This window comes from Elaeis guineensis, chromosome 4 (assembly GCF_000442705.2).
Source record: "Elaeis guineensis isolate ETL-2024a chromosome 4, EG11, whole genome shotgun sequence".
NCBI lineage: Eukaryota > Viridiplantae > Streptophyta > Magnoliopsida > Arecales > Arecaceae > Elaeis > Elaeis guineensis.
Genome location: NC_025996.2, coordinates 17,631,492 through 17,642,935, shown reverse-complemented (window position 1 = coordinate 17,642,935; position 11,444 = coordinate 17,631,492). Strand labels below are relative to the sequence as shown.

At 40.0% G+C, this 11,444-nt stretch overlaps 1 protein-coding gene across 2 annotated transcripts; it reads right to left on the bottom strand.

Annotated features, from left to right (window-relative positions):
- Positions 1-526: 526 nt before the first annotated feature.
- On the bottom strand, positions 527-6,532 carry LOC105043618 (SKA complex subunit 1 homolog). Of its 2 annotated transcripts, XM_010921222.4 has the most exons (9): positions 6,189-6,522; positions 5,975-6,099; positions 5,765-5,874; positions 5,603-5,681; positions 4,906-4,973; positions 2,807-2,912; positions 2,696-2,725; positions 2,402-2,515; positions 527-868 (listed from the first exon to the last, which is right to left on the bottom strand). In XM_010921222.4, exons 1-9 carry the CDS (start codon positions 6,283-6,285, stop codon positions 791-793), a joined length of 807 nt encoding a protein of 268 aa, XP_010919524.1. In that variant the 5' UTR covers positions 6,286-6,522; the 3' UTR covers positions 527-790. The 2 variants fall into 2 exon arrangements, with proteins under 2 accessions (XP_010919524.1, XP_029119960.1); XM_029264127.2 differs by lacking the exon at positions 527-868 and having other exon boundaries at positions 2,619-2,725; positions 6,189-6,532.
- Positions 6,533-11,444: the final 4,912 nt, after the last annotated feature.

The following is an 11,444-nucleotide window of genomic DNA, read 5'->3' as shown; positions in this document are numbered from 1 at the left end:
TCAGTGGAGATTCCGGCGATCCTCTCTAATCTCCGCACCTCCAGTTTCAATCCCGCACGCATTCTTTGCCGGACCATCAGAAAGCCTCCCACCGGACAATCTAGCATCAGAACCCTTCTCCGACTCACTTCCCCCATGACAATATCCCTCCGGTACGCAACAATCGCAAAATGGTTCTCCACACCGGCCTCCATCTTTCGGATGAAAGGCACCTGGTCCCGGACGCCGGAGAAGGCATCCCCCGAAGGGGGAACGCTCTCGGCGCACAGCCTCACTCCTAGCCGTGTCCAGTCTCTTGTTTTATATGCGAAAACCAAAGAACTGAACAGGAACGTCCATAATAATAGCAGATGTACAATAAATAATAGAAAAAGAACACTTGCATCCCTGAGCTCACCGAGCATTAGAGCGTTGCATCCGGTTTAAATGTCAACAAAATTAAGAATTTCAGGCCGATAATGTTGATAGATAACATTTGCAAGAAAGGAAAACAACTGGTTCGGCATGAACTGCACGAAGAAATCAGTTCCTTGAAATGCATAGTCAGACATCATTTTAGAGATATATTAAGTAAATCAGTTCATTCCCACATGACATCATACCATATAAAATACAATTTCTGGAAAAATAAAACATGAATCATCTTGCTCACAACTGTAGAGAGAACTGTAGGCACAGCACTTTTTGCCAAAGATATTCAGGGGGAGATTAGTTATGATAGATGACAGATGCTTAGAAAATTCCAGTGGCATTAATTTGGTCTCTGAAGATTTAAAAAGGTACAACACTATCACTGAGGCTTTGAAAGGGTAAACACGCGGTGATGACCAATGCGAGCTTCCTGGATACGACCAAGATGGCGAAGGACCTGTGAATCACAGCATATGCATGTAAGAAAGTTCACTTCTTCCTACAGAGGTACAATTATGAAACAGTGGTTAAATATGCTTTAGCCGGATTTTTCTCATGGTTGTCAGATATTTCAAAATTCCAAGCATGATTTCTAAATTTTAAGATTATTAACTTGTTAATTTATTTCTTATCTTGACAAATGACCAACACCCATCAACTGAAAATTATGCGGACTGTTACTCAACAATTACTCGTCCGCGGCACCGGGTCGTTCAGGCTTTAGTTCATTCCAACACAAGAAAACAACAAACACAGTTCTGAGCTACATACCTACACCCAGAAATATGAAAAATCACTGAAACAGCTAAACTTGCATCAACAGGCTACCGTATGGCGGAGATGCAGGATAGAATGTTGTGGAATGGAGGACAGCTGTTTCATTCTGCAACAGCTAACTGTACTGTCTCAATCATTGGTGATGGGCATGAGTGCCCAGTGAAGATGGTAGAAAGAGCCTCTTGAAGGCGTATGTATGCCTCTTTTGCTCAGGGATGCAATTCTAACCAATACGATGGTACATGGTACTGATAAAAGGATGGGAAGTTAGGCCATAGGTCTTTGCAGAATCTGCTACTAGCGATAAAATGCTGAATTCAAGTCATTGTTTTACTTTGTCATTAACTGCTGCTGCGAGCAATCAGTAATACAACCCCAGATGTTTGCTACAATGACTAGATCCCATTCGTGGCTTTTAGATTTAGTTTTAATCCAATTTTCTAACCCAAAACCCAAGTTTATTTGTATATGCACTGAAACCTTCAAGCCCATCCCATCGAGTCAATAACTTTCCTGAACTAAAACATAGCCCTCATAGATCAAAATGACAAATTCACATCCCAAGATGTGACAAACAGAACTAAAAATTACATTGCTACAAACAGCAATAAGTAGCACAATAATCATCTGTCAGGTAAAAATCTGCAGCATAAACATAGATAATTATCTGGATGGCATGTCCATTGAGAAGCATCACTATCTATAAGAAATAAAGCTTAGAGTGGGAAAAAGAATAAAAGTAAGATATAGAACAATTTAAATTCTCGTAAATTGTTTAAAAAGTTTAGTAATTAGTGGTGGGCATTAGCTTCTTGGAGTACTTTTTTCCCATGCTGTATATTTATAGAAATTTTGATCCTGTCATAGGCGGATAACACTGACAGAATATGAAACGTGCAAAATCTATAACAGCTTAATGAGTGTATAGAAGGACTGTCATTAATAATCTGGGACAAGCTGGAACCTGGAACTAGGCCTGCTAATTGTCTGATCTGTAGCCCTGACCTATATAAATTCAGGGCAGGCTCCAAATTTTGGATTTGCTCATACGGACCAGGCCCATCTGCAGCCTTACCCTAAAATCTATCATAGCACAGACAAAGGAGAAATTCTGAAAGCCAGTATCCTAGAGTTCTTCTATATGATTAATGAGAGAATTTTTGGGCAAGACAACTATGGTTACCATTTAGAAGTTGAAAGTTGAAACACTTACTGTCAGAATTGCCTTCCCTGTATTATCAAGTTTCAGTCCTGGCCCTTTTATATCTGTTTCAAGGAGAAAGTGCTTGCCTTTCACTGTTTCAGCCATTGCAATATCTCTTAGCTCCTGTTGTCAGCGAACAAAGAATTTTACTATTAAAAACTTTTTAAAAAAAACCGACAATTGCTAGGTTACTTTATTTACTAAGCCATCAGACATATACGTTTACATTTTTTCTTGCTTGAATGCACTCGTGTACATGTAACACACAAAAGAAGTGCTGAAGCTGAAAATAAATTTACTCACTAAAGCCTTTTCCCAAGTGTCTTCCGCTAACTGCATGAACATGTAATAATTAAGATCAGGGGTCAAAAACACAGAATTGGTAAATAAATCAAAATCCTAAGTAATTCTAACCTTCTTCTTGGGGCATGCAATAAGTTGAGCATTCGCATCTGCATATGTAGCTATCTCATTGATAGCAATGTTGACCTTATCTAATGTGAGCCTCCCTCTCATATAACTGCAAGGTCAAGAACAGAAGGTGGAGTTGGGGGTGACTGATGAGAAATTCCATGTATCAAGCTTATACAGAATTATATTGTTCACATTTGAATATAGTTATTTTGGGATAATAATTCAATTCCAATTTATAGCTCAGCTTCCGCCTGCTAACTGTTCATAGTGGTACATAAAAAGAGATCGATTACGGAGTGTAGTTAACAAAGTTTAGACTAGGGACTCCCATGAAGACAAATCTTCTATATGAACATTCAAGGTTGCCCCTTCGATGCCTCCAATGCTATTATTTTGTACCAGTACATGTTCTAAACTTTACATGAGTTTACATGCAAATGTTTAATCTCATAAAGCCAAGAAATCCTAGTTGCAAGGGAACTTGCTTCCCACTTTCATCACCATCCCTTACTCCCCAAAAAGCCTTCATTCTGGAATTAATGCATTCTTGCTCAAAAATACATTAGATACTATCTAAGAGTAACAAGTTATCAATATTGAAAATGCTAGGAGGAAGAGGACTTGATGGCTTACAAAAGAGATGATAAGATCATTCCATTCCCTCCCCACCAGTTTCCTCCATTTAATTTCAATTCCACTTTAACAAGGTAAGACAAAAAAACAAGTAAAAAATATAGCTAGCTATATGAGAGAGGAGATGGGTTGGCAGATGATTATAATTTTTTTTGAATAAGAAAAATAAAGAAAAAGATAGAAAACAGAGAATGACAAGACAGAAGAAATTAGAAAGATAAAAGGGCATTCCCCACATAAATGTGACAGAGAGAGAGAGAAGGGGAAAGGAGGGAGGTATTTTGAGCAGTTATATCGTTTCTTTTTTTTTTTTGCTAAAAGTGGAGCATTCATATAGATCTTGTGTGAATACCTCTAGAAGAGTCAAAAAACAAAATATCCCTGACAGGCTCAAGCGCTGCCCCCACATACGTCCAAAGAATATCCCTGGTATGCTCAGCAACATAGGTGGCCACCCAGTCAGCTGCCATATTCTTTCTTTTATGTGACTACTCTCAAGGCTCCCAAAACTCCTTTAGTAAAATCCATGACTACTTTTCATTCAGGAAAAAAAAAAAGCATAACTACCTTGAGACACAAAATACCAACTTTGAGACTTACCTGATTCAACTTATAATCAACATAATGTGGGATAACTACTTTGAGACATAACATAGACATTTAAAATGTAGTAAGAAATAACTTTCTGTGAAGAATGATGGATGTGTGGATTGATTAATTCACCAACCATGATCTATGGTATATTAAAAACAATAGACCAAGTATTTTGGTCTGTTAATTTATTTTAACCAAATTCTCATTATTTTTAAGTAAAACCCCATTTAAAGGATAAAGAATTAATGGCATCATACATAGTTTAAATCTTAGAAAATCATGTTTGGTTTCTGAACTATCTGTACTACATTTAATTGATGTCATTTCTTTTCAAACTCTATCTTGCCACACTCATCTGGATTGGCAATGTATATGATCTTATATTTCTCAATATGCAATTGCACATGCACATGTACTAGTATAAGTAATGGTTGTATGGTGAACTAAATCCATGTCATGTTTGGCACTAATTTGAGTTCAGCATACACTAAAATTAAAAGAGAAACTAAAAGACTTAATTTTTGCTACATTATGCCATGTTGATCATTCATGTGCACCAATCATCTCCAAAGTTCTCTCAGAACACATCCTTCACTTTTCTCAGCAAATAAGACTTGTTCCATTAATTTAATTAGTGAAAACAGGATGTCCAATTGGCAAGCTAGAGCCAATATCTTAAAAACAATGAGATTTGAGATTGAATATCTAAATACACATGCACATTGATTCACTTACTAGTTGCCAATTTTTGAAGTAAATTAGCATCTAGGAAGACATTTATACAACGGCTTACAGGCTTCATACATAATTTGCATTTGGTATAATGGTCCAAGTGAAACTGAAAGTAAATCTGAAAAGGATTAAGGGCATACGATGACAATGAATCAAGCTCCTCAGCAATTATATACCAGCGGGGTGCAGGAGATCGACCCTTCTTCTCCTGCAAAAGAAATACACAAACTAGATAAATAAGTGCACAATTTTAGCACACCACAACCCAAGTGAAGCAAGCATGCTAGCAGTGGCTGAAGAAGCAGGTGCATGTTTGGAGGCCTTCTACCATGAACAATGGCTTGAAGGTCTCCAATCAACATACTTCTTTCCCTTCTTTTTTTTTTTTTGAGGAAACATACTTCCTTCCTATTCACCATGTTCTTATCGGATAGTTCCAGCAAGCCAAGCAAGTATCTTCAGAAGACTTACTCTTGACATGTCTTCAACCTTAAGTATTTTAACATTCTCCATTCCTCATGATCTCATGGATATTTGTTGATCTATGCACCTTTCATCATATCTAGCATCATAATCCTCTCTAATCTGCTTTGGTGTTTTACACTAATCCATAAATTCAATTATTGTCAGTGAATTAGATAATTTTAGATTCAAACGTCATGCACATCCTCCAAAAGTCTAATGCAAGACCCTCTTACAAATCAGAAAGTTATGGCATGTCATAATGTGGATTTCAGTACCTCTCACATTGATTCATGATCCAGATAGTAGAATTGCAGCCTAAACAATCTGAAAGTGATGATGAATCCTCAACAGCTATAAGCTGGGCATCCTTACCTTAGGCACCACAGCTGGCTCTTCCTTGACCTTAGAATGCTCATCCAAGAAATCACAGTCGAGCGCATCTGGGATCAAACTGAAACCGAAATGTAAGACCACTTCCCAGCATCCAAACTCTCAACCCTAATTACAAATTGGAATATCCTCGGCAGCAATAACCTGGAATGGGTCTGATCCGAATGGCCTATGCTCTCGTACATGCCAGAGGGCATGTGGGCAAGCATGTGCTGCAGTTTCCGCTGCTGTCGTTGGGATAACTCAATGAGTTTCTGCGTCGAACACAAAGAGATCAAAAAATATTTTCAGTACGGAACAAGAATTTTCTAAGAAAAAATTGTAGAGTGATATCGATATAAAGGGAGGACAAACTTTGGCCTTGGGGATTGCATTTCTCTCCTCTTGCAATCTGTCCTTGATGGCCTGGATCTGAGACTCCATCGTCTTCAGGGTCGTATCCACGGCAGAAAGATCCGACATGCTGGTGGCCGGATAAACTAAAAGATTGCGATTGTGATGTTAGGGTTTCATTCCGCCATTAGGTGGTCAAATAGAGAGCGAGAAGAAATAGCGAAAGAAAGATTACTGTTGCGGGCGATGACGAGCTCCTGGAGCTCAACGATGCGGGTGTTGAAGGAGGAGATGAGAGCGTCAAGGGAAGAGCCTGCTTCCTTCAGATCCATGCCGTCTCCCCCTCGCTCTCTTGCTGGTTTATTTTCTTGTTCTCTTCTCTTACCCTCTTCCTCACTCGTTCTCGCTCTCGCTCTCGCCCAGCCACGTCCCAGGTTTCTTTTTGTTTTTCGTCTGCAGGTTATGCTTTCCCAACTTTAAATCATGTTGTCTTGGCGGGAAAGCTGTGGCCAGCGGCTGGTTCGCCGTGCGGGGCTGCTGCCGTCAGCGCGAGTTTTTAACCCATTTTTTGCCCTTTTGATTAATCAAATATTTTTAGTCTTTTTGTTTTGAATATAACCATTGCTCGGCTAACTTTTCCATCCCACTTCAGGCATTTTACAAGAGACATGGGTGCATATATATATTGGATTAGAACTTACAAGAAGCATGCACCACACTATAACATTCGTTGTAGGTTACAATTAGAGAGACTGAAAGTTGAGAAACTCTACTGGAAGCTTGGGAAACTAAAAAATTTTTGCACGCTTGCATCTACCAATAATCTTTGTGGTCAAGTCAAATTCAAATAGTTGGGGCGGTTTTTATAATTATGATCGCGGTCTATTACAGCGGGCTCAGATCCTCTGGATTACACTATTTCTGTTGTTACGATTGATGCCACGTCACAAGGTATAAGATCTAAGGGCTCAAACCCCAGCTAAACTAGCGCGTCGAATAGATCAGCGGACGCCTGTACCCAAAAAAAAAAAAAAAAAAGGACCGATAGGCGTGACCCAGCTGACATCCATGGCGGATAATACAACTATGGTTAGTATTTAAGAAATATTTAGGGCCATTTGATTAGGATATATCAGATTACAAGATAATCTGATAATTTATAATAATTATTTATTTAAAAAAATAATTATAAAAAAATAATTTTTATTATATTTGGTTGGTGTTGCGGTTAATTTTCTGTTGCTTCCGTCACCGATGAAAAGCATCTGCAAGACGAAGTCCTTACTGATCGAAATTGTATCCGGTAGAGACCCTCCGATACTTAAGTCAGAGAAAAAATTGGTGAACAGCAGATAAAGAGAATTTGAAATGGCAGAGTCTTCACCCAGAATTGTCTTACCCGTGCTATTCTTTTACCTCCCTTTTTAAAGATGATTCTGATGTAACCGTCGAGCACGTGGTCTCACTTTTTATGGCACTAAATTATCGGATCATAATCATAGAGTTAATGGGTTGTTTATTCTCACTAATGATCATGACACGTAGTCGATAACCATTCATAACGATTAGGGTATGTTGAGAAGATAGACCGACTATATGTCGGTAATAGTGATAAGTCGGTAGTCTTGGAGACTCGAATGAGCATCGATCGGTAACTTTGATATACCGATGGTCTTCGGTCGGAGGTTAACCAAATTGTACGTTGCTGGTTGATAGTAGCCGACTGTCGGTTGGTCTACCGATTGTGAGTTGGCGTAATGTGTTCATTCGGCCGATGTGGAGTCGGAGTCGGGGGTCGGTTGTATTGTCCCAATAGTTGTCCTCCACTCCCAAGTCTAAGATGGTCCGACGTGTATATCATCACATGGTCTGTCACGTTGGATAAAGGGAGTCGTCACGTGTTGTCTCGAGTTCCGACTCAGCTGTTGGCCTTTATGAGTTTTTGGAATACGAGAGATTTTCGACTATTCTGCTGTTTTGATAGCTGTAAAATCATTATTGGGCTGTCATTTTAATAAGACTATTCGGCACCGGACATCATTTCAGGAAGATAATTCGACACCGAATGATTTGATTTTGACTAGCAGATCTTGACCACGTGTCCGAACATCATTGGGTCGGAGCTGTTGACGCCGATAATGATGAGGTGGCACGATCAGGAGCAAGTGCATCAAACCATCCGATCAATGGTCGGTCTGGATGTTGCCACGTGTCGTCATTTGATAAAATCCAGATTTGACAGATTTTATCCTAGCCGTTGAGAGATCGTATATATATAGGATCACTTTTAGCCAAACTTTTACTTTGTATTTTGTCATCATCCTCTGCTGCGGAAAGTTCTACCGAAAAATCGCCCCAATACCAGAGCTCCAGGATCTTTTCTCTGCCCCTTTTTGGCTTTCAGGTCAAGTATTTTCGCCCTTCTCCTTGGGTCCTTCTCTCCTTTGGGTTTTCATTTTAAGGTTTTCTCTAATTTTCCATCTTCATGGCTAGGACTTCTTCTTCTCGAGATAGTCGATCGGAAAATCCAGCCGACGACTCTCCTTCGGATCCAAAAGTGGAGGCTTCTTCCCTATCCAGATCCGATGTTGATTGGCTCTGGGAGCAGTATCGTATCTCAGAGCAATATCAGCTCTTTGCTCCTGGCTTCGATGGTTGGGTGAACTCTCCTCCTCCGGATTAGGTTGCATTCTATGTTGAAGACCTTCGGACTGATCTTCGGTTCTCAATTTCAGAGTTCATCCGAAATCTTCTTAACTATTACGGTTTCTGTCCTACTCAGCTAACTCCAAAGTCAGTCCGACTAATTATTAGTTTTGCTTTGCTTTGTCGGCTCATACCAATTGAGCCTCGCCCTTCTCTCTTTCGATTTTTTTTTGTCCTTCATCCCCATCCGAAGGTCAAGGATTGGTGGTTCTTCAACTCGAGAAAAGACATTTCTTTCATTATCGATCTTCCATCATCCATTCATGGATAGAAGAACCAATTCATTTTTATTTCTTCTCCTTCTCCCTGGGGCTTTCCTTCGTACTAGGGTGATCCAAGGACCGGCCCCAACGAGAATAGTCGGGTGGAGGTTGATGATCGAAAAGATTTCCACCAACTGAAGAACATGGCAGTTCCACCATAAAGAAAGCTGATGACCGAACATGCTCTCTACGATGCCGGCCTTAGTTCGGTCACCTCCTTAGGTATAACATAGTTGACCACTTTTGCTTTTACTTTTGTTTATTTTTGAGCTGCACTTACTTCTTTGTTCTGATTGCAGTTATGCAGCCGAGGGCACGAGTGTCGACTACTGATATTCATCAACACGCTACCAAGAAGAAGGCAGCATCTGAAGCTGAACCCTCCCGACCACCGAAGAAGGATCGAGTAACTACTCCATTGGTGAGGGAATCTAACATCCCGTCGGAGATGATTTTCGAACCGATCTTGGCATTGTCGGTCCCGACAATGCTTCTTAAAATACCATCCGCTGAAGATGGGGCGATAGGAGAAGACAGAGTTGTTACAATACCATTGGCGGCTCCATAAACAAAGGCTCGGACCGAGGTGGAAGTTGCGGCCGAACCAGAACAGTCCATGGCTGCGCCAACCATTTCGACTGTGGAACCTTCTCGGACGTAGTCGAGCGCTGACTTCCTTACGTTCTCAAGCACAGGGCTACTGATCGGGGATCGGGGGAAGGCGCCAGCAACTTCGACCGATGACAGGTCGACTGAAGGCCTTCCTACACTAGTCAACATCTGGATATCTAAAGGTGAGTCGGCCTTGGCCAATCCAACATTGGCCAGGAAGCTCATTGAAGCTGCCCTTCTTCTGACTGATCGAAAGAATAGGAAGAATCGGACCGTCGTCGAGATGTTCTCCTCCTTTTACCTGATGATACTCGGGGTAAGTTCTTCAACATATCTCTCTCTTTTTTTTTATCTGATCTGACTTAGTTCATCTTCTGCTTTTAGTGGGCTCATGATATGCATGACTTGGAGGTCGGCTATCGAAAGATTGCCGACTTCTATCGATCATGGATGGACAAAATGACGGTCACCAATACCGAGAAGATGGGTGCCCTTGAACAACTTTAGGCGGCAACTGAGCGGGAGGCAAAGCTTCAGGAAGAAGTCTCCTATTTGACCACCGTTCTACAATCTTTTGGAGCCGAACTTAAGTCAGCTCGTCAGAATATTTTATCTCTTGAGTCACGGATCAAGAGCAAGAAGCATTCTATCCACCAGCTTCGATGAGAAAGGGATGGCTGCATCGATGAACTTGAAGCAAAATGTGAAAGACATCGGGCCACCGTGAAAAGGTTGGCACTGGCCGATGATGAGTCAGCTTCCATAAGAGCTGATGCAGAGCTAACAAAAGCAGAAGCAAACATGGCAAGGGAAGCTCTGACTCAAGCCGTCGAGAACTTCAAGAATTCAGAAGAGTTCAAGGAAGAAATCCTCGAAGGCGGGTTTGCCTCTTATTACATCGGATATGAGAACGGTCGAGATGCAATCGAAAAATTATACTCAGATCTGGACTTAAGCAGCATTATCCTTTCTGCACCAAAAAATGAAGCTGTCGATGAAGGGGCTACACCGACTGAAGACATTGCACCAACTGTACCAGAAGATATTTCAATCATCGATGCTGCGTCAGAGTAAGGAGATGGAGATGATGACTAGTGATCGATGTAATATTTTTTATTTTTTTTATAATCAAAAATTTTTGTAATCGAACTTCGGTCTAATTTTGTAATCTTCTTTTTAATGAATGAAAAAAAAATTTCTAAGTACAAATTTTTTCTTTCCTTATATTTTTGCAATGTCATAGAATTATTATGACTACCGAATATCGATCGGCAAGCCGAACGTTCAGTAGTACTTGTAGAATTATCCGTTAGTCGAATATCCGTTGACATACTTTTTAGGTATTAGGATAAACGATAATAAGTCGAATATCCTTCGTCTGACCATAGTCGGATTAGTATGTTTAGTTATTTGACAATCGATGGCAAGCCGAATATCTTTCGACCGATCGTAGTCAAGTCGGTATAATTTCAATCCGACCTGAGTCATATTGGCATAATATTTTGCTTAGTTAAAACTAAGTCGACATAAATAATTGTTCGACTAGAGTCGATTTTTATAGTGAAAAATTAAAATATAGTCGATACTGAGGTACAGTCGGTATGTCAGTTTTTGCGGTGAAAATCGAGATATAGTCAATGTGTCGATTTTTACAATGAAAAATCAAAATATAGTTGATAGAAATTGACCATCCGTCTATCGGTCTATTACCACTTTATAGTTGACTGAAACTTTTATGATTTTAAAATTTAATATTTCATTTTGAATACTGTACATGTGAATAATTTTATTGATAGTATATTTTTAAGTTGTCGGCATTTCACGTTGTGGAATAGCTGTTCCTTCAAGAGTTTCCAACCGATATGCATCCGGTCTAAGTGTTTCAATTATTCTGTAGGATCCTTCCTAAT